This window comes from Chionomys nivalis, chromosome 13, assembly GCF_950005125.1.
Source record: "Chionomys nivalis chromosome 13, mChiNiv1.1, whole genome shotgun sequence".
NCBI classification, from domain to species: Eukaryota; Metazoa; Chordata; class Mammalia; order Rodentia; family Cricetidae; genus Chionomys; species Chionomys nivalis.
In genome coordinates this window covers 7,597,237-7,620,727 of record NC_080098.1, presented here as the reverse complement: position 1 = coordinate 7,620,727, position 23,491 = coordinate 7,597,237, and the positions used below count along the sequence as shown (strand labels likewise).

The following is a 23,491-nucleotide window of genomic DNA, read 5'->3' as shown; positions in this document are numbered from 1 at the left end:
CTTCTTTTGAATGGAAGAATTTCAGTATCGTTTTCCTGATTAATTCTGTCTTGCCTATTTTTTTTTTTTGCTAAAACATTATTATTTCTTCTCTTTTTGTCCAGCTTCTTAGTATCTCTGCTGAAGCTGTATGGCACCCTAGTTTCATTATGAAACTTTGGTGGGATTGATCCAGAAACTCCACAACATGACTTTGTTCTGTGGGCAGACACATTTTAGTCTCAGTTCAAAAGCTGATTGCAGGAATGTTTGGCTGCCTGTGGGTAGGCATACAAGGACACAGATACATGGAGTCTATGGAAATAGAATCTATGTGATTGCATCTTAGAAAAGAGGTACTTATGGGTATCTTCAAAGGCTAATCTTGGTTGTCAACTTGACTATATGTGGAATTAACTAAACCTCAAGCAGCTGGCACACCTGTGAGGGATTCTTCTTGATTGGATCACTAGCGGTCAGAAGGCCCACCCTGAATCTGGACACAGCTTCTGGTAGCAGGCAGAATAAAGGCCACGGAGGAAGGAGGGTCCTGCTCTTCGCATGCTTGCCCTCCCTCTCACTGGACAGTTCTCTGTTCTGTTCTTGATCTATTTCTTCGCTGGTGTTAGAACCCACTTCAGGATTCCAGTGCAGACCAGAAATTTGAAGCTGGTGAGGACCTCCCTGGAAGTCCGTCATCACAGTGGGGGTGCTGAGACATCCAGTCTTTACCAGAACCTTTCAGTCAGGAGACAGTCATTGTTGGACTACTTGGGTCACAGCATGAAAGAAACCAAGTATATATTTATGGAACTTTTTAGATTCCTTTAGAGGTTTATCAGGTACCTTTACAGAACCCTGACTAATGCAGTGTCCCACAACAAAAGTTTATTTGTTCAATGAGTTGGCAGTGGCATATACCACGGAAGAAACTCGTCCCTGTATGATGGCTTTAGACAGACGTGTCAACACAGTGGTCCTTTGCCTTGGTGTCTCTGGGTTAGCCAATGTTCCTGAACTCTTTCCAACTCCTCGGCAAAGTTTACCATTTTATGTCCTCTTTGTGCCCTCCAGAGCCTGAACTTCAGCAAGTCTGTACAGCAGTTTGAGCTCTCCGTCCTGCTGTTGCAAGAGTGAAAAGGGGGGCCAGGTTGGTGTCAGGAGTGTTCAGTGGGGTCTGACTTCTATGTCCACACCCTGCACGTGGCAAATCCTTCCCTACACATGCTACCCCCATCCTTGCCCTCCTCACCTCCCCCAGGAGAGGATGGAACAGTGGATCTCCACAGCTCCTAGTCTGTAAAAGACTAGTCTGCTATCTTATCACTGCTTTCCACCATCGTGTGTGTGTGTGTGTACATTTTCCTAGGGTTGACATGGTCCAAATACGAGGGGTAAGAATGGGCAGCCGTGTGCAGGCTGCTCTGTTCTCCAACTCTGTCTCTGAAGCTCACGCAGCCTGGGTCCAGGTTCAGCCTTCTCCCTAAGCCTGTTCTCCCAGAGGACCTAGCCGGGTCGGGCGGTGGGCGGAGCGATGCTGGGCGGTGGGCGGAGCGATGTGGGGCGGCGGGCGGGGCGTGCGGCTGTGCTCCGAGCATGCTCCGCCGGGTAGTAGCAGGCGGGGCGGCTCGTGCTGGTCCCCGGCCGGCCGAAGCGGCAGCGGCTGCGGCGCGGGACAGTGTGCGGAGACCGCTCGGTAAGTCCTGGCAGCTGTGCGTTCGGCTCACTCCCCTGGCGTCCCACGGGCCCCACCTCAGCCTCCCGCGCGCGCCCCCAACTTCTCTAGCCCGGACATTGTTGGGTCCTTGCCTTGGCGTGAAGGGACGCCCGCGCCGCGGGTGGCAGCCCGGCCCCACGTCCCGCGGACTGAGGTCCCCGTTCAGGTGCCCGGCGCGGGGAGGAGGCCAGGGTGGCGTTGGCTCTCGTGGGGCGCGGGTCTCGCGTGGGCCTCTTTCTCGTCCCGTGCCGCGATCTGGCGGACCCTCCATCCCAGGACTGACAGCCCCGGTTCCCACGACGCCCTGGCCCGCGGGACCGGCGGTGGGACATCGGGAGTGGCCGCGCCCGCTCGGGTCCCCGCCCGGCCCCGCCACCCGCCGGGGAGTGGCTGGCAGTCCGCTAAGCGGCTCAACGGGACTGAGCCGCCAGCGTCCCCACACCCAGACCAGCCAGCCACAGACTCCTCGTCCCCCCCCCCCGTGCCCCCTCCCCACAGCCGGTGACCCGGGACTCCGGCCTCCACGCATCCCCCCCACTCCCGCCTCCGGTCTCTGGCCGAAGAGGCTGAGAGCTTCGGGTTCTTCTTAGGGAGGAAAATATCTAGCGAGAACTTCAGCCAGCTCAGCCTGGCTGTGCCCCAGCCGGGTCTCATCTGTACTCCGCTGTGGTCTCTCTGCCCAAGTCTGCGTGGCTGGCTCTGGCTGGACCACACAACTTCCAGGCTTTTCCTGTCCGGGACAGTTAATCTGTTTCTCCTACAGATTTCGTGTTTTCTTTCTTTGGAATTTTGTCTTTTCAGACTCGGAAAGGAAAGATATCTAGGGATTGGGAGTGAGCTTTAGAAGATGGGAGGAGCCCTGAGAGGGAGGTGAGTAGTGGGATTCTGGCATCCTGAAAGGCTTTGCATAGAGGATAGAAAAGATAGGAGTATATTCAGCCCAAGTAACTAAAACTCAGGGAACCAGTCTTTTGTCAGGTGAACCGAGGCCATCTAATATAACAGGAACACCTACAGAAAGGACTTTGGGAGTCTTGTGAAGGTTTCTTTTCATGGGAGTTGTGTTGGACTTTTTCTGTAAAATTGGGAGTTTGAAATTTTTCTTTGGTTTTTTCACAATGTTCTGTATCTTTGGACATACCTTGATAGTATGTCTAATCTTCCTCATCGCTTGGGCAAATTTCTCTCCCACTTATGCTGGGCAGACCATCATGGGGCAAACTTTCACTCCTACTGCAGTGGGCAAGCAAATATTTGTTGAACAGAGGCCTTTAATCTGTGGGACCTTCCTGCTGCAAACCCTCTGCTGCCCGGACTGGTAGGTGAGGGTCCAGAGGGTGCTAGGGACTTAGGGAGATAAGGTTGTGAGGGAACTCAGTTGTGGGGAGAGGAAAGTTTGTTTTTCCAACCTCTTGGAACATGGGCCATGCCTGAGCAGCCCCAAGCTCTGGAGGGCTTGACAGGCTCATCCGAGTTATCTGGTAACTCATCTGAGAGGTCATGGCTTCCAGAGGCCTGCTGGATGTTGTTCCCTCACTAGGAGAGGTTAATTAGCCTTTGGAGATATGCAAAGAAAAAAGATAATGGGTCAATTTTTCAGTTTTAAAAAATAGCAAATCTGAAAAGATACTAGAAATCTGCTTTGTGGCATGCAATTTAAAAATAAACCCCGTCTTTACTGTTAGCACCAAAGCCCGGGAGTTAGTGGCTCCTGCAGGTTCCCTGTCCTTGCTGGGAGACAGGGAGCATGGTCGGAGGCCAGTCTCTGCGTTAATGAGCTTGGCAAGACTTGACGGATATTAATCTGGAGAGCTCAGAACATAGTGCTGGGCTGAAACGATTGTTCTGTGTGGGTTTTACTTGATAAGCCAAGACTTTATCTCTGAAGCCCCCCTCTCCCCCAGACTGTGGCCAAATCTCTTGGTTGTAACAGATGTTAGTTTTCACCTCTTGGGTGGGAAGGGTTATCTTCCTAGTGGAGCCTTGGCTTCCAGAGCCTGGCTAGCGTGATGAATGCTGGGAGATACTAGTTTCTTAAAGCCAGAGGCCAGGGAAAGGAAGACCCACCTTCTGACTCTACTACATACTTTAAACACAGCCCCCACCCCTTCTTTATTAATTTGCGTTTGGAGGATCTTACTTAAAATGTATTTATTACCTTTACTTTCTATAACTATATTTCCTGACGACTTTTAGAGGATGTGATTTAGATACACAAAGATTTATTGTCAGACCACTTTCTTGGGAGTCTTTGGCTGTGGTTGGCACTGCCTGTATAGTATAACTGACGAAGCTTGGCTCTTGTGCGCGGTCACACCGCTGTGAGCAGGCACTAAGGTACTCGCTGGCTGAAGAAGTCAAGAAGAATGGAAGCGAGCGTATTCTGGGGGAGGTGGGGCATTAGCTGCTCCATTGTCACGGCGAGGTCACCAGGAACCTTTTCTTTCTTTTACCAAATCACTTAATTTTGTAATGTTTACTTTTGAAATAACTTCATGACTTTTATAATTAGTAAGTAAAAGTTACATGAAATAATTTGAGCCTTCACATTTTTATAATATGTTGACTTTTTATTCTAAAGGTATTTTAAATTTTAAAAAAGTAATAATAATAACAATAAGTTTAACAGAAGCTTCTCCTGGGACAGTTGGCTTATGTTAATGGGATAAAATTAGAAAGTTTCAAACTATTGCAGATTTTACATTCCCCCTCAAACAGAATATTAAAAAGAAAAATCTTACTTGGTTTTTATCTTTTCTTAATAACTTGTAATCATACAGAAATGTCAATGAGGTACTTAGAGTCTCATAAAAATGCAGTGGAGTAACCAAAGTTCTGATCGTGTGACACAGAATTTGGAGGTGTGTGTGTCCCCCGACCCTAGTGGAGATAAAGGAAATGGGGTTAGGAGAGGTAATGCTTGTTTAAACCCTGAAGCACATGGCATCTGACACTGTGTCCCCCACCACTCTCTTACCCACCATTACCAGTGTGCCAAGACCGCTTGTTCTTTTAGCCTGGTTTCCCGTCTGTTTTGTTGCCCTTGTTACCTGAAGAAAAGTCAGGTCAGTGATGCTTGTCTTACCAAAGCGTCGCTTCACAGCTTGCATATCCTCTCCATGGCTTCCACAAGTGGAACAACATGGGGAAAAGTTCGTGAGAACTTCTTGTCTCAGGACTTAAACTGGAGCTGTGCAGTTATTTATTTAATAATTAAGATTAGAGAGGGAAATGACAGCCCATTGTTCGTGATAAAACACACAGTTCTTCCACTGGGGAGAAAGCTCTACACATGCGCACACCATTAACAACATACGCCATTCTGGCTTGTTTTCTGGCTTGGCTGTTTACCCCTTATTTAAAGAAGGCACGTTGTTATCTATTAATTATAACATTAGACCTAGATGTTGTCAGTGCAGCAAATACTTGCACTGAGCTGCCAGTAGTTTAAGGGACCAGTGACACCTGGAACGTAGAATGTCAGTGGCTACAGCTGTGGAGTTTGGGGGATCGTTAGAGAGGAGCATCGTCTAAGGAACCGTTACAATGGATCCCATCATCAGAGCATATGACTGAGGCTTCAGGAGCAGGTCAGGAGCCTTTGGCAGGTGGGACCAGAGCCTCATGTCATTTACCAGTCCTTTATTTCCTCCTACAACATTCCTTTGATGGCCATTGATTCTTCCTGACAGGAACTGTGTTTTCAAAGGTGCCTACCTGCACAATCCTACCTAAGACAGCCTTTGCTTGAAAAAGGGTTTAAACTAGAATCCAAACCAAAGATTATTAGAAAGACAAACAACCATTCACTTACCAGGTTACTAAAGCTCTGTCAGGGGTAAGCTGCCTTAGAAATTCCATTATTACTTGTTGACAATATATTAAACTAATAGCTTATACTGATAAAATTTAAGTTACAATGTAATGAGTGTGATGACTGCTCACGAGTGCTGATTAATGATAAAGTAGTGTATTGGGCTGGGGAGATGGCTCTGTAGTTAAGAATACTTACTGTTCATGCCGATGATCCAAGTTCAGTTCTCCACACCCATGTCAGAGGTGACATTTCTCTGTGCCTCAAAAACTGGAAATACAATTTTATTCATGTTTGTTTGTGCAAACTTCAACCTCCAATGTACTTAATGTCCCATCAAACAAGCATCTAATTCAACATGTTATCATGAGTAAAACTATATAAATAGCATTGAATTTCTATGTATGGGCCTCTGCTTATGTCATTAGGATGGGTCCCAAGAAGTGAAACTATCAGTCCATAGAATTTCAGAGCTCTCACTACTTATTATCTCATCATTTGTTTGTTTTGCTTTCCTGGGTAGAATCTAGCTGTGTGGTCCAAGTTGACTTGTCAAACCTCTTGGCTCAGCCTCGCACTGCTGTGATTAAAGGCAGGTAGCATCCGGTGGGGCTCCTAAGCACTGTTGAGAAAGGAACTATCCATTTGTACACACCCCTCCTACACACTCAAAACACACAGATTACTGTGCCCTCAGCAGCAGCAAATATCCTTTCACAGATGTTTGGTGCTAGAGAGATGGCTCAGTGGTCTGGAGACTGTCTTGCTCTTGCGGAGAACCCAGAGTTGAGGTCAGTCCCCTGCACCCTAACAGGTGACTTGCAACTACTTGACACCCCCTTCTGGTGCTCTAAATGCACATACACCTAAATAAAACTATGCACTTTTAAATTTTGCTAATCTGGGGTGTGAATGGTCACAATTTGGTTTAATTTTTATATCTTTAGCAATTTAGTTTGGTTTCTTTGATTTTAGATGAGTGAATTTCTTTCAGATTTGTATTTGGGTATTTGTCTCTTCATGTTCATGTTCAGGTCAAGTTCTAAGCAAACTTTTAAAAGAAAGGTTTTTGTTTTGGCAATGAGCTTATTGATATTTCACTCCCCTTACTATCTTGGGAAGATTTATGACTACAAATATGAAAATAAAAATGTTATTTTTACAAATGAGAAGGGAGAAGAAATTGATAACAATTAAATGGCATCTGTTTACCACTCTACTCCAAGTGATGGGACTTGGTATACTTGAAATAATATCACTGTGGAGGGTGTGAGCACGTGGGTTTGTGTCTATATTCTCCAGTGTCCTTCATACCCACTGCTAAACACAGACCTTGAGGAATAAGGGCTGGAACAAGTGTGCTATTTGGAATAAAGAATTGCTGGTTGTAGAAACAATGTTCTGTTCACTGTGTGGCCGTTGCCTCTGTTCTCTTGGGTGGCCTCTGCATGGGTGCTAATGAGGCCAAGGTCAGAGATTTTAGCTGCATATGACCTATTTAGCTACTCTTTTTTTCCCCCTACTTTTCTGTGGTCAGCTGACTAGGAAATAATGTAATGTTCATCATATGAGAGACAGGCTCGAGGGGGGTCGAGCTTTCCCAAGCTGTGAAGAACCTCAGTACATGAGCTTGTTTGTCCAGTGTGCTCTGCTAGGGATCAAAAAGCTCTGCTTTTCAGGCTCCATCTGGACACACACGCATCTCACACGTATACATACAACTCAAACACAACTCACACAGGCAAAACACCCAACTCATACACATACAACTCTCTCTAACAAACCAAACGCATACATGTCAAACACAGAAAAGCAACTCTTAAACACAGACACAGTCTCTCTTATACAGACTCTGTCTCACACACATACGCTCTGATACACAGCTCACACACTGGCATGCAGTCTCTCTCTCTCTCTCTCTCTCTCTCTCTCTCTCTCTCTCTCTCTCATTTTACCCACACCCCACTGCATGCTCAGTGACAGTGGGGAATGGGAAGCATAGCTCCATCCTAATGCAAGGGCATTGTTAACACTGGCTTCCGATTTTATAATTCAGTCATTTGAATATTAAGGACACAGGTGATATAGAACTCAGAAATCTGGCACAGTAAGTTGGTCTAAGTCAATGGTTCTCAGCCTTTCTAATGCTTCCACCCTTTAATACAGTTCCTCATGCTGTAGTGATCACCCAGCCATAAAATTATTTTGTTGCTACTTCATAACTAATTTTTCTACTGTTATGAGCTGTACTATGTACTGTTAATGAACTGGTATGCGACCCCGTAGGAGTTATGACCCATAGAAGAATGATTGACTGGTCTAAGTGGCTTCACTTGGGTTCTTTGAAAGGGACAAAACTGGTCTTTTGATAAATAATAATAATACATAGTGATTTGGGAGGAAAAGGAAATTGTGGTAAATCGGTGGTGCCTTAGTCAGGGTTACTATTGCTGTGATGAAACACCTTGACTGGAAAAAACTTACTTCATTCCCAGTGCATCAGATAAAGTAGTGAGGGCAGGGACTCAAGTGGCATGGGACCTGGAGGCAGGAGCTTATGCGGTGGCCATGGAGGAGTGCTACTTACTATCTTCTCTCCATGACTTGCTCAACCTGCTTTCTTTCCCTTTTTTAAAATTTCATCTATTTTAAAATCTCAGCCCCAGGACCACCAGCCCAGTTATGGCCTCATCCACAATGGACTCCCTCATCAATCACCAATTAAGAAAATGCCCTACAGGCTTGATACAACCCAACCTTAAGGAGGCATTTTCTCAATTGAGACTTCCTCTTATCTGATAACTCTAGTGAAGGCAAAGGCGTAAGTCACAAACAATCCCATGCTAGTTTGGAATTATGATTAATATAATGGTTATTATTTAAAGGGACTCTTAATCTCAGGGTCGTGGGTTTGAGCCCCACGTTGGGTGCAATTCTGTAGTAGGAACTGCGGGCTGTGTTCCTGCCGCCCCAGCTCCTGGTCGCCCAGCTAGCTCAGTCGGTAGAGCATGAGACTCTTAATCTCAGGGTCGTGGGTTCGAGCCCCACGTTGGGCGCCAGATGAAGGTGAAGGCGTAAGTCACAAACAATCCCACGCTAGTTTGGAATTATGATTAATATAATGGTTATTTATTTAAAGGGGAAAAAACTTACAGATCACTGTCCCAGACAACAGCCCTCTGCGCAATCAGGAAGGGAGTCTAGTCACTGGAAGCGGAGCAGGAAGTAAGAGAGAGTGAGGAGGGAAGTAGCCGCTTTTTTAAAGGGAGAGAGACCACGCCCCAGTGGGCTGGTATCTCAGTGGCTATTGGCTGGAGGAGTGGAAGGACCTCCCGCAACACTCTAGATTGTGTCAAGTTGACATAAAACTAGCCAAGAAAGGTGGGCTGCATCAAAATCAAATTATTTGTTGTCTTCTGAAACAGAAATACTTTCTACAAATGGGTTGACTGTTGTCCTAGTCATACCAAGTCATACCTGGCATTTTTTTAGAAGCTTACTTCTGTGCCCTCTTTCCCATCCTTTTCTCCACCAGCTCCCCTGCACGTCAGAGGACTTTCTAACTCTTCCTCTGCTCTTCCTATCAGGTCTACCAAAGAGCACTCTATCCTTCCCCAGGCCACTTGCAGTTCCCCGTAGCTGTGCAGAGTCCAGATTGTCAGCGTTGCAGGTAGAGTTGTTTTCTTTTTCTTTAAGAATGCAAGGTCTTTGTTGCTGCCCCTTGCTCATTTGGTTTGGATGTTCTCCTGGCTTATCTGCTTTTTGGTTTTACATAATGGGCTACTTAGGAAGAACCTGAAACCCACAGTGACTTAGCGGCCTGTGAAGGTCACCATACAGTTGAATGGTGTGTTTCTAAGTAACTCACTTTGTTGCTTGTCTAAAAATTAACACTAGTGTTGCCGTGGAGTGCACAGTCAAAGGGACGACGTGTGTAAAGAGCAGCAAAGCCACCTTCACCTAAACAGTAAAACAGGATTTCTTGTTAAACACTTAGGTATAAGCTTGAGGCCACCACATCTTTTTCTTTCCTTGTTTGTGTTCATGCATTATTTTGTAAACCAGGAAGCTAGTTAGTGGGGAGAAGAGAGATATATTTGGACGGATCTAAACGAGTCGCCAGGACTGCCATCCTAGACAGACCTGTGTAGACGTAAGGGCTGCCATTTAGACTATGTGCAACCTTGGATGTGAAACCTCGGTACTCTCATCTGTGAACTGGAAATAGCCTTGCCTGCATCAGGTTCTTCCTGGGAATTCAAAGGGAAATAAGTTTCCCAGGCAGCTAATGCAACCTCTGTCACTTGGCAGACACACACAGGCTGTCCACTCTATCCCTTAGGTGCCCGAGATTGCACACTTACTTACAATGCAAATCTCTCTCTCTCTCTCTCTCTCTCTCTCTCTCTCCCCCTCTCTCTCTTTATCGCTCTCTCTCTTCCTCCCCCTCTCTCTCCCCCTCTCAGATTTATTACTATTTTTAAAAGTGTGTCTGTTTTTTAACTATGTGTATGCATGTTTGTGTGTGTGGATGGGTATATGCATGTAAGTGCAGGTACCCTTGGAAGCCAGAGGTGTTAGATCCCCAGGAGCTGGAGTTACAGACAGTTGTGAGCCACCTAACATGGATCCTGGGGACTGAACTCAGGTCTTCTGGAAAGTCAGTAAGCTCCCGTAACTAGTGAGCCATCTCTCTCTACCTCTAAAGATTTATTATTTTTTTAATGTGTGTGTGTGTGCGCGTGCGCGCATGTGCCCATGCGTCTAAAAGAGACTGTCAGACTTCCTGGAGCTGGAGTTCCTTGCAGCCTCCTGATAGGTTGCCAGGAAGCAAACTCGGATCCTCTGAAAGAACAGTAACGCTTCTGACTATTGGGCCATTTCTCGAGCCACATAAAGCAAGGTTTTCTTGTGATTTGTAGAGAGAGTTTATTGGGGTTAAAGGGCAAGGAGAGTAAAGAATAAATTAACTATGAATAGAAATGTATTGTGGACCTACAGGAGGGTGTTTTGAACAGTTCCTAGCTGGTCACAAACATTTCCAAGGGGAACAGTGGGATAGTAAGATATAAACTAGATCTCATGCAAAGCCCAGAGAGAAAACCCTGACTCCTCAGCGCTCTTGCTTCTCTGGTTTACCTCCTTCCCCACCTAAATGAGAGCCTGCATGCTAATAAGCATTTCTTTTTTGGTCCCATCTCATGAAAGCATAATTTAAACCAGACCAATAGAGGTAAACAAAGGGTATTTGGGGCTGAACCTGACCTTTTTTCCCACTCAGTGTTATGTTTGATTTCTGGTTGTTGTTGTTTTCTTTTTTCATTGAAATGTAATGTTTGTTCTCTGGGAATTTTGCTTGTTCTCCCTCTCTCCCTCCCTCCCTGCCTCCCTCCCTGCCTCTTTCTCTCTCCCTCTCTCTCTCTTTCTCTCTCTTTAGGTCTCACTCTAGTTGACCTTGAACATGCACAGATCCTTTCGCTTCTGTTTTCCAAATTTTGGGAGTTCCACGCCTGCCTTTATTTTTTTAAGTGTTTTTTTTTAAGCTGTTCTCTATGCACGTGTGTTTTGCACATGTGTGTGCAGTGGCAGGTCCTCCAGAAGAGCAGGCAGCACTCCAGCGCACTTCACCTGCCTTTAATGTTTAGAAGATAGGAATGAAATTCCCAGAGTTTGCATTATCTTAACTATTCTTAGAATGTTAATTACATGCTCAGCATAAAACCTTTCATACAAGAAAAGAAAATTTTTATAGACCCAGTTTTTCTTCTTTGTGTATGCTGCCTTACAGAGTTTGTTTTAATGAAAAGACTTGTTTGGCTTAGTCCAAGTTGTACAAGACCAAACTAGGGAAGAGCTTGTGACAGAAGGCCCCATGAGGCATTCCCTGGGTCAGCTTGCCAGGTTACCCTTGAGTTCTGTGGTCTCCACGGGGTGCCATGAAATCTAGTAGCAGTGGTTAAATCAGCAGCATCCTGCTTGGGTCACCTAGCCTCCCTTGGGGTAAGTAGCAGATCCGTATGCATATGAGAAAATGGGCTTGCTATTAAGGCACCCTAACACAGGAAAACATGGGTCTTCGTAATGTCACAGCCACTTCATATCCGCCCTCCACCTCGGCTACTGGGGCAGACCATCTGCAAATAGCTTCTGTTTAGACTCCTCTTCCCAGTGACAGAACCTTCTGGGACACAAGTCCCTTCACTAGGTGGTTAGCTCCTGTTAGGGTGCAGACCCTGGAAGAATGTGGGAACAATAGAAAAGCTCACTAGATGCAAACACACAGAGCTTCCTGGTGGCCTCCTCCAGCAGACGCCTAGAGCAAGAATGGCAGCGTGGAAGGTGTACATCACTTCCTGGGCCCCATGGGCTCCACTGTGTGCTGGTGTGCCAGTCGGTGGTGGATCCACAGTGAGGGCAGAAGGAAATGAGGGTGCTGTTCTTCCAGTGGTGCTCTGTAGACCAGAAGAGCAGCAGATGTGGTGGCGAAGGCCTTCATTGAAAAGCCAAATTCGAATAGGAAGAACAGCTTGATTTGCTATTGAGAGCAAGGGACTTGTTAGACCAAGGAATTTCTCATGCGTAATAGCATTATTAAACTTGAACAAGCTTCAGAGGTCACCCTGCTTTACATCTTGACCATCGGGGGATGACATCTATATTGGTGTTTTTCAAACTAATGCTCTGTGAAGTTATTTAGTAGGTCACGACCAGTATTCTTAAAAGTGAAATAGTAACTGTCTCGATCACTTTCTTGGGTATTTCCTTATCAGCATTTAATTCAAAAAATAATAATAAAATGTAGCCAGATGCATTAGTTGCTTTGTCTCATGGCTGTGACCAAATATCTAACGAAGAATGACTTTCATTTTGATGCACGCGTGAGAGGGCACATCCCCTCCCGGCAGGAAAGCACACAGCTGCAGTCTAATGGACGAATGTTCATATCGTAGTGGGTAAGGGAGCAGGGAACTCAGGCCGGAACCATAGGGCTGACTCCAGAGTCTTCCTTTTGCCTTACAGGCCCTACAGCCTCTCAAAATAGGACCAACAACTGGAGAACTAATGTTCAGAACACATGAGCCTATGAGCAGTATCTCATACCCATACCCTAACACGACCCCTCCCAAAAAATGTCTTTTTTTCCCCTCTGAGACAGGGACTCAGCATTGTATCCTGGCTGACCTGGAATTTACTAGACATCCCAGGTTGGCCTTGCACGTGGGACAGTCCTTCTGTCCCAGCTTCCTGAGTTTTGAGAAATGAGCTACTATGTCTGACTAAGAAGATGTTTATTGAATGATCTGGCTGCAAAATAATGTGGAGTGAAATCTGGGCCGACCATGACATTGGGTAACATCTCTTCCAGTCATCCTGTCTTCACCCATGTACTCCAGTCCCATGGAAGAAATGACAGGCTCCCATCATATCTCTGATGCCCACTTTTAACTGCCTACTGTCTGTCCAGCCAGACAGTATAAAGAATGTGTTCTTCATTATTAGTTCAGAGCTCGGTGCATACTATGCTCCTAGGAAATGTGTCCTATTGTTTTGTTCTTACAAAGAAATATTCTGTTCATGGTTACTTGAAGAGGCTGAGTATCCAGTCAGTGCTGACACCAACCGAATATGAGGTTGGAGATCAAGAGCAACACAGCACCCCATGGTACCGAAGGAGACAGAAAATGGCAAAGGCACAGGGTGAACAATCAACAGTGTGGCATAATAATCTTCCATGTGATGTGTGCACGTTCTTTCTCACTGGACTTTCAGAACACTGCAGTCATCTGGGATGGTTGCTGCCATTTTCCATGTAGGAAAGCTCGAGGTTGCTCCTCGCCCACTTCAGGGACCACACCTAAAAAGAGTAGTTCACCAGACCCTGGGTCATGTCTGATCCTGTGTTGTTTTAGCTACACTCTTTCCTTCCCAGTTACAAAACAACTGTTATGACAGCAACAACCTCGGTGTGTGTCAGCTTTTGTTTATCTTAACTTCCTCTGAAGTGATGTGTGAGTGACAGAATTAAATGCCATTGACTTACAGTGTTGCTATCTTAGAATTAAAAGGAAATGAAAATTCCTTGGGCGCCTGAGCTCCCTCTTTGGTGCCTCATTGGTCCATCTTGCGGCCACTGCAGTTAATGTGTCTAGAGTAAACTGCTTCCTCTTGAGGCAGCCCATTCCTTCTTAAATGGAAAGCGACTTCAAAGAATCAAGCCAAACATAGGTGTTAAAATAACAGTGCACAGGGACCTGTAGAAGAAGGGTCCGTGCTTCACGTGGATGTGGAAACAACAGAGGCCACGCCGGGTAAAGGTGAAGGGTACACGTAAGGGGAAAAAGTCTTCCATGAGTCCGCTTGGCATTTAGGGTTATGGGTAAGGCCTGTGGGTCATCTGGGGGCTCAGCCCTGAGCACTGAAGCCAGACTCTACTCCTACCTGTGTGTTGCAGGCCCCAGAGAGTAAAACAGGTAAGACTTTCAACATCAGAGATCCCTTGACCTCAGTCATCCTAGGTCACTTTGAAAGCTGGAGCTCTTCTGAAAGACACATATGCCTTAGCGTGGGTTGTTAGCCCATTGAAGGTTTTTTCTGAATTGTGGGCACATAGGGATGTTGGGTTTATTTACCAAACCCCAGTGGGACAGTGGCCCACATGGATATTTCTTGAGGAAGGGATACATATACCATCTCTGAATGAAGACACATACTCATAGGTAAGGATCCTTTACCCTGGGTCACCAGGGGTCTGTCTCTAAGACATGGTTTTACTCCTGAGGTCATCATGCCCAGAGTCCGATTTAATTGCCCAGTCTCCCACTTCTGTATTGGCAAATGGCAGTGTATCTATCCAGCTTCTAACTAGTCTTCAAAATGTTGCCCCGGTGCCCCTTCTCTCATTCATGCATCCATTCTACAAGTATTTCCAGAATGTATATTAATTGCTGGATGCTGGGGATGTAGCTAGCAAAACCCCTAGCTAAATAGCCGCCTTCCACATTCACACAGCTCCGAGTTGTGCTGCAACCTCTTTTCTCTAGTGCTTAGTCAAGGTCCTTGCTAAGCTGACTTGAACAAATACTTGTTCCTTGAATCCTTCCTGATTGTATAAGTGAACGTCCCATCTGTGAATCCGTGAAAGTCATGAAGTAGTGTCAGGAATGGTGACAGGAAATTTTCTCTGAGGTCACTAATGCCCAGAGCTTTCCGGCTTTCTACAATCTAAAGGGACACCATGCACAGTTACAGACTTACAAAGTGTGATCACCCCCAAGCTGACCACAGAGATATCTCTGTCTGTGTGTTCTAAGGGCATGTACCCAGTAGTCAGCAGAACAGTATGGGATCCAGAAAGAATTCCCCTTGGCATGAGCAGGCAACTTCATCACATCTGCATGCTGGCCAGATATATTTCCTAACAATTGCTTCTGTGGCCACAGTGAGTTTCCCATCACCAGTGGAGGCCTGGGGAGGGTGGGTGTCTGCTTTAGTGTGGGCACTCATAAAGGCAGCTCTTGATTGCCCTTCCAGTGATGGGTCCTGCCGCCATGATGGTTCAGCCGCGTGAGCTCTGATGACACTGCGCCATGTACAGTGTGGAAGATCTCCTGATTTCTCATGGATACAAGCCAGCCCGAGATGTCTCAGCACCGCGTGAGGACAAATCAGAGGGATGCCGGCCGACAAGGACAAGAACCCGAGCTGACCAGCGCCTGTTGAATGGATATGAGGATGGCCACAGTAGGACATCCCTAGGGACAGGGAATGTGAGCAGCTCTGAGAGCCGCAGCAGCAAGCCAAGAGGCCACAGGGAGCGCCAGAGCACTTCTGCTTCCAGAGCTCCTGAAGCAGGGTAAGTGTCCTGTTGGCCCAGTGCTTTCTTTTGACTTGGGAGTTTGGCTTTGGGTTATATGTAAGTAAATCAACTATTCCTGTTTGATTGGGTTGGGGGAGGGATGTCAAAGACATTTCGCTTGGGCTGCATTTGAGGTCTGAATTCTGGTTGTAGTCAGCCCAGGGCTGGGTGCAGACCTTCATTCCCCTTGGTGTGTAAACAGAGTCACCAAGGCCAGCAGCATATCTCCTGGCTCTGCTTTTCTTCTCTGTGAAGTGGTTAGCTGTAGAAGGAGCATCCTGGAACCCTGTAGAGTTCATTCATGCCCACCCCGACACTCCAGGATGATTGGCTTCCTCATGATGTATTTCAGTAGTTTGTAGATTCAGGGAGTTGGAAAGGGGTGTGTACTCCCTATATTTGGCCCAACTTGCATTTACACCTATGTTGTCCTTCAGTGGTTGTCCTATCTGAACACAGGTCTACTGTGGGGGTTCCTTATGATAGAATAGGAGGGTGGGTTGCCTGGGTGGTGAAAACAGGAATCTTAGCGAACATGAGAATGAGCCCCCAAACCCTTCCAAACAATTTTAGTTCATGCCATCCCTCCATCAAGCTGGGCTTATCTTGGGACAGGAAAAGTCTATAGAAAGCAAAGCTCTAGGTGAACAGTATGCTGTGAAACCGGCTATAACCAGCCAGAGGGGATAAAGAGACAGGTGAAGCTGGTGTCCAAAGAAATAAAGTGTTGGGCTAAGAGAACGGGCAAGAACTAGCCTTCTGTAGTCGTAGGTCAACTTTCCAGAGAAGAGCTGGCTTGTCTCCAGCTTTCAGACAGCAGTGGAAAGACTCTAAAGGGCATTCAGTACCTTGAATGTCGGGCAATGACAAAATGTGGTGGGTTCTTCTTGCCTTGTGACGTAACGGTGAGTTTTCTTTCCTAGCCACTTCACCACTGGGGCCGGGCTCAGGGGGGACTCCATCCTGAAGTCAGGAAGCCATTTAGAATTCATGCTACTTCTTAGGCTTGTCAGCCACGACCCTCCAGAAGCCTTCCCATAGCAGACAAGTCGGTTGAGGGTTATGAGAACGCTGCTGGCCGGCAAGCGTGGATGATTTTCTCCTCTAGTTTTTGTGCTGCTTCTATCTTTCTTTCCGCTTAGATCACAAGACAGCAAGGTTGGCCCCATCCTTGTTTCTTCGGTGTTTCCTACGGAGTTTGAACTCTATACCCGGTGCTTGTTGGATGTATAGAAACGCCTTTGAATCCTGGACTCGGGCTTTCTATCCCTTGTAGTAGGATCGGGCCCCTGAGAGCCAGCAGGTAGCCCTGCCCAGTCAGTACTCAAGGAGGTGCAGTTTCATACAAGCTGCTGCCTCTCCTTGTGTCATGAGTGAGTGTTCAGATAAGTGGCTGTGTGACACACTGGCATGTTTTCATATGGATAACAAAGATGCCTCTTCTGTGTGATTTTGAGATATGCTGATAGCAGATAGTGGCTTTGGATAGAAAGGGTAGCTTACAGAGTAGAAAGAGAAGACATACCTGATTGCAGAAATCCATGCCAGTGCTTAAGCCTGGGGACCATGTACAGGTATTATCTGAATGACAGGGAAAGGCACTTTCTTCCTTTGACAGCAAAATGACACTTGAAGTGAGAAGGTCATCTCTAGGAGACAGGCATGAAGGGAACTATTTCCCCTCAGGAGAACATACTCTGGGGGAGACAAACAGGTATCAGTGGGAACAGTTCAAACAGTTCAGCCTAAGATGAAACCAAGCACACCCCAGAATATGCGAATCCTGGTTCGGAATGAGTAAGTGGTGTTCTGCCAGCTTGCAGCCTTTGGTTCCTTGACCAGTGCAGCTATGGGCTTGTAGCACATCCTGTCCCAGCAGTGGCTCTGGTGGCCTGGTCTCCAGGTGTGCAGGGCACCTGGGGCTCAGAATGTCCTACTCCAAACTATGAGGAGACTAGGCAAATCGCAAGGCTCCTTCAGTGACGTCTCTCATTCTGTCTGACCTGCAGGTGTCCCACATGTTGTCTACCATTCTGGGAAAGGTGAAGGTCGGTGTGAGTGGAAAGCCTGGAGCAAGTGGGGAGACCTGCTTGTTTTATTCTGGCAGGTTGGAGAGATAGTAATGTTTCCTAGAGGAAGACTTAAGGTCCAGAGAGTGTTGGTGGCTTTGCTAAGGCTACTGTGGGTGGCGGTGGAGGAAACCTAGCTTGGCCAGAAGCCAAGCATCTAGCTGCCTCCCCACAGCAGCCAAAGGCCTGGCCACACTTTCAGCTGGTGAGCTCTTCCTCCAGCTGCCAAGCACGGGGCTGTCTTTATCTCATGTCCTCCACCCTTTTCTGGCAGACACATAGAGAGACACTGAAGGAATGCATGCTACCACACCACACCGCACCGCACCACACCGCACCACACCGCACCACACCGCACCGCACCGCACCGCACCGCACCGCACCGCACCACACCACACCACACCACACCACACCGCGTATGTTAGATAATGTGTGCAGCTTGCTCTTCTGTGGACATTGTTCAGTTACATATAAATGCAAGGAATAGTTGCCCACGCCCTGGTGCTCGGCTGGAACATCAACCAATAGTTCTTTTGAGGTATTAGCAAGCATGCAAGGTACTTGTTTCCTAACCTTGAAGACATTGCCCAGGGCTCTCACCATCATCAGATCAAATGCTACTGAGCAGCCAAGACAAGAGTGATTAACAGTTCCAGGGAAACAGAGGTGGAGCAAACTTGCTCTCTGGATCTCAATGTCTGCAGACACTCTATGGCTGGACAACACAGAAGATAGGCTCTGAGCCCAACTGTGTGACCACTCCCTAGGGCCTAGCTTACTTCTCTTGCCTGTGTCATTACCTGGTTTCATAGCAGGCCCTGCAGGGCACCACCTGTGCCTGACCAGTCTGCCTTAACTGCTGCCAGTGATCCACCCCATCCCCCACTCTCTCCACGCTCTCCAGTTGTTCGTCTGATGACCCTGCCTTCTTAGCACCACCACTTCAGGTCTACCCCGTGGGAGTTCCTGTCCCTGAATTCTCTAGCACGTTCTCTTGGCCTCTGGGGTTGCCATGTCCTGAAATCTGATACCTTACTGATATATCAGCTACTCAGCTAATTCCAGTTGCCAACACTTTCACTTTTTTGAGTATTCACTCTAATAAACTCACCGTGCCAGTCTGGCACCCAGGCATTTGTGGAAGTACTAAGTATTTCAGTGTGCCAGGTTCTGGGAGTGGTGAAGGTCTTGGCAGTCTTGGGTTGGCTGGGGACAGGTTCCATGGTGAGGGAGAGGAGTGTTGGCCTGCTTGCTAAGCTGAACTGACCGCTTTCCTCACACCTGTGCCAGCACAGCTTTAGGAGAACGGGCTTATTGTAGGCCACAGTTTCAGAGAGCGCGCGTTTATATCATGGTGGAGAAGGCATGGAGGGAAAGGCTGGTCCATGGCAGTGGGAGTGTTTCACATCATGTTGGGTAGTGCGCAGAGAGACCAGGCCAGAACCTGGAATAAGTCTAGCCTTCAATAAATCCCAACAGTCGTCTGCTAGCTAGGCTTCACCTTTTGAAGTTGTAGAACCTTATTAGAGGAATAATTCACCATGTTTTTTTTCTTGTGAGTGGTCTTGACTCTTTTGTGTGCTGGACAGCCCTTTCCCTGTGTGGACAGTGACTCTGCCCCAGAAAGAGGTTCAGGATGATTGTATTCTTCTCTTTCATGATATTGTCATTGTTTGCTTTCTAATCCTGTGATACAACTCCATGACAAAAACAATTTGGGGAGGAAAGGGCTTGTTACATCATCAAAGGAGGCAGGACAGAGGAAAGGGGGCTCATTACATCATCAAAGGAGGCAGGACAGAGGAAAGGGCTCATGACATCATCAAAGGAGGCAGGACAGAGGAAAGGGGGCTCATTACATCATCAAAGGAGGCAGGACAGAGGAAAGGGGGCTCATTACATCATCAAAGGAGGCAGGACAGAGGAAAGGGCTCATGACATCATCAAAGGAGGCAGGACAGAGGAAAGGGCTCATGATATCATCAAAGGAGGCAGGACAGAGGAAAGGGCTCATGACATCATCAAAGGAGGCAGGAGAGAGGAAAGGGCTCATGACATCATCAAAGGAGGAAGGACAGAGGAAAGGGCTCATGACATCATCAAAAGAGGCAGGACAGAGGAAAGGGCTCATGACATCATCAAAGGAGGCAGGACTGGCTCAGTGCAGACCCTGGAGCAGGAACTGAGGCAGAGACCACAGAGGAGCACTGCTGACTGGCTTGCTCCCAAGCCCATATCTCTGCTTCCTTCTTGTACAGCCTTGGCCTACCTGCCCAGGGGTAGCACAGCCCACAGTGGGCCAGACCTTTTTGCATCAATCAATGATCAAAAAAATCTGTCACATAGACATCCACAGTGCAGTGTGATGCAGGTAGTTCCTCAGGTGAGGCGGCTCTAGGTCTGTTTCAGATTGACAGCTGAAGCTAACTCTGACAGAGGTTTATAATAGCAGAGCACCCTGCTGCCTTACCCCATCTCTCCGAAGTTCTGACACAGCAGCACGTGCCTCAGGGTGCGTCTCCTGCACAACTGGTGAGCCATGGATGTCGTAACTCCCCATAGAGGGTTGTGCATCAAGGCAGCTTCCGGGCCATGAGATGCTGAGCATCCGGCCCTGCTGTGCTTTGAATGTGGAATGTCCTCTGCAGACTCATGAGCTGAGTTCTCAGTCCCTAGGTTGAGATACTGCTCTGTGGACTTCTCCTGGACTTCTCATTGGTGGAATCTATTTGGGGAGTGGGCCCCTGGGGAGAGATGTAAGTGGACACTGCCCTTTCACTGTGCTCACAAACCCTAGCATGAATCAGGAAGCTGCCATTTCTTAAAGGAGCCGTGCCTCTGCTTGCAGTCTGTAAAGAGTCTATCTAAAAAAAAAAAAAAAAAAAAAATGCTGCCACAAAGAAGCTGTGCTTAGCTCTGTTCTTTTATGTCTAAAATCCTTTCTCAAGCTCTCTCGGGTTCTATGTGGATATAGTTGCCCATGTTGGCGCCATGGAAGCTGCTCGTTTGTTTCCTGGCCGCCCAGACTCAAATAGTCACACAGAAACTATATTAATTATAACACTCTGGTGTATTTCTAACTAGCTCTTATATTAACCCATTTCAATTATTTTGTGTTTTACCACAAGGCTCATATTTTGTTATCTCTTGCTTCTTGGCCAGTTAAATGGCATCTGCCTCCTTTGGCAGCTACATGGTGTCTCCCTGACTCTGCCCCCCGCCCCCCAGCCTGGCTATATTCTGTCCTACCATAGGCCGAAGCAGCTTCTTTATTAAGCCAGGCGTGGTGGCGCACGCCTTTAATCCCAGCACTTGGGAGGCAGAGGCAGGCGGATCTCTGTGAGTTCGAGACCAGCCTGGTCTACAAGAGCTAGTTCCAGGACAGGCTCCAAAACCACAGAGAAACCCTGTCTCAAAAAAAAAAAAAAAAAAAGCAATAGTAATAAAACTTATTCACAGCATACGGAGGGGAATCCCATATTCGAGAGGGCCTTGGGAATTACATTTTGATGCTTCTAGCCTGGAGTCTCTGCTTCCTGGTCAGCCTCTGAGATCAGAGCAAGCCACCTCATGCCCCTGCTGCCACTCTAAATGCTCTCGTGCCTTCCCCACGATGAAATGCTAACCTGGGAGAGCTCTTTGGCTTTCAAGTGGCTATTGTCAAACATTCTGTCACGAGTGGTGAGAAAGTGAGAGCACAGCCAAGACACGAGCACCCACCACTCTTCACAAGCCTGGCCTTTCCCTGTTTACATCAGCACCTGCCTCAGAGAGCTGGCCTGGAGGCTTAGGGTCCCCCAGTGGCCTTAGACTGTCTGTGAAACTGGCAGCAGTTTCCACATGGAAGTCACTTAAACAGGACAGAAAAATCAACAGGCCACATCCAACGCTTGCTTGCCATCACCCATATGAATGACCACACATGTGCAGAAACATACACATGTGAGCACAAACATGGTACAGTATGCAAGCATACATGTGCATGAGAACACATGAGCACACACACACACAAGTACACACATATAAGCACACATACAGTCCACACATATGAGCACATGCATGTATGAGTGCACGCACATGAACACGCAGAGAAAGTAGATGAGACTCTGTGGAGGGAGCTGCATGCTTCTCGTGAGGTTGATCCTTAGCTCCCATTAAAATATGTGGAGAGCTTTATCAGCCTTCACGGGCTTCCTTAATGTGCTTCCTGTGGGCTGGCATAATCAGAGGAAGCTGTAAAGTAACTCAGCAGCACTGAGGCTCGGATCTGGAAGTCACCACAATAGGCTCTGCTCTGCCTCACCCAGGGAATCCGGGTTGTATTTTTCTTCTGGTCTTGTCAGTTAACTTTGGGGCTAACTTGTAATTATCCATCAGTAGCAGCATCATGACTAATTAGAGACTGAGAAGCTGAGGAGCCTCTGATGTGATGGCTCCAGGCTCTCATCCTGGGTGGTTTATATCAGGTGGATAAACATCCCTTCTCAACGGTGCTACTGGCTATGGTAAACAGTTCATTTGGTTGTTTTTTTTTTTTCAACTTCTCTCAAATCATACCCTATTTATAATGGTTTTCTAAAAAAAGAGTGTGTAAATGCTTAAATTTGACATCAGTTTCTGTATCTCTTTCTCTTTCCACAGTTCTAAGCCCACACACTTTATTTATCTTTGGGGCTTGGTTTATATCTTTAGCACAGGGTACTGTGTCTTGGCCTCGTCATAGGAGATGATGCAGATTCCTGAGCAAGCAAAGCCCCAGGCCTCTCCTTCCCTCTCCTCCAAGGCACTTGTTCTTGTTCCGGCGCACCTGGGTCCCCAGTGTCTCCTGCTCAGTATACCACATTGCCTTCTCCTGCAGAGTTTGCTTCAGCAGGAGGCCAGGTAGCTCCTCGGAACAGAAGCATAGTGGTGAGGAAGGACTTCCAGAGACCTTCCTGTGTCTTGGCAGCCGTGGCATCACCAAAAGGCTTGTCCATGGCAAGACTTGTCTTTAGCTAGAGATCTGATTGAGTCTGAGAGGTAGGGAATCCACTGGACAGTCTAAGCAGGAAACAGGAGGCTGAGCAAGAGCTGAGTGGATCCCTGTGCATCATTGCTTTGCCCCCACGAGGAATGTACTAAATCCTTTAGGAGAAGCAAAGAAAAACCCATGCATGCAGCTCAGTAGTGGCCATAGGTGGCTTCTGGGATGTCCCTCAGGTCTGTGTGAGCATCTCCAGTGCTTGCTTCCCTATGCCGCCTTCTGTAAGCTCAGCTGCTAGAGAGCAGTGGGCCAGACACATGGTTTGAGTGATCAAATTCATGGAAGCAAGGGGGCTGGTCTAAATGGGAGTGGGAAGTGAGAAGCTAGCTTAGCATGTTCTTTCATGGCTTCAGTGGCACTGGGCAGACTGAACCGGTCAAGAAAGTTTAACTTGATAAAAATGAATTAGTTCCCATTAGAGGAAGTAGGATACCCTAGAATAGTCTGCCTTACCTGTTAGATGTGCATGGGAGCAGATGGGTGGATGCTGCCCTTCCTGTTTTGTTTTAATAAACCAAACACTGGTCTGTTCTGCATTGTCCTGTGGAAATGGGTGTAGCTTCTTCCTTAGCGAGCAGCTGTGCTGGGAGGGACAGCATCGTGTTAGGACACTCAGCGGGATCATCAGTTCCTGCTATTGTCGAGTCTGTGGAATACAGCCTAGAAGAAAGAAAATGTGTACTCAAATAGCCATCGCGTCTTGACAGGCTTTCCAATTTTCTGCTTTCCTCTGTGCTTGCCTGTGCCCCTTTCCCTTGGATGGGAAGAAAGTGTTGACATTTCCTGCCCACCAAGAACTTGTCATAACTTGTTAGCAATTGCAAAAACAATATTCTCCATGTTCAGTACCATGCGAAGCATTTTGCATTATTTCACCATTTCTCTCCCAACAAACTCCCGAAGGCAGAATTGTTATTGACCCTACTGTAGAAGTGAGGTATTGGAGATAGGGAGGTTAAGGACTCAGCAGGAGGTGTGCACAGTCAGCAAGTTGTGCTGTTGACACTTAAAACCCATGCTGCCCTTCTAAGCC

The 23,491-nt window shown here is 47.2% G+C and overlaps 1 protein-coding gene and 1 non-coding gene across 5 annotated transcripts in view; both read left to right on the top strand.

Annotated features, from left to right (window-relative positions):
• The first annotated feature begins 1,577 nt into the window (after positions 1-1,577).
• Positions 1,578-23,491, top strand: part of Jcad (junctional cadherin 5 associated) — a 37,867-nt gene continuing 15,953 nt past the window's right edge. The window contains exons 1-3 of one of the 4 annotated variants that reach the window (XM_057787632.1): positions 1,600-1,675; positions 9,098-9,180; positions 15,042-15,363. In XM_057787632.1, the coding sequence (XP_057643615.1) occupies positions 15,098-15,363 (266 nt within the window). In that variant the 5' untranslated portion in view covers positions 1,600-1,675; positions 9,098-9,180; positions 15,042-15,097. Of the gene's footprint in view, positions 1,676-2,497; positions 2,567-9,097; positions 9,181-15,041; positions 15,364-23,491 lie in introns of all 4 variants that reach the window. The other 3 variants (XM_057787634.1, XM_057787633.1, XM_057787635.1) reach the window with 3 other exon arrangements.
• Positions 8,494-8,566, top strand: Trnak-cuu (transfer RNA lysine (anticodon CUU)). The gene has a single exon. It is a non-coding gene; the product is annotated as a tRNA-Lys (tRNA).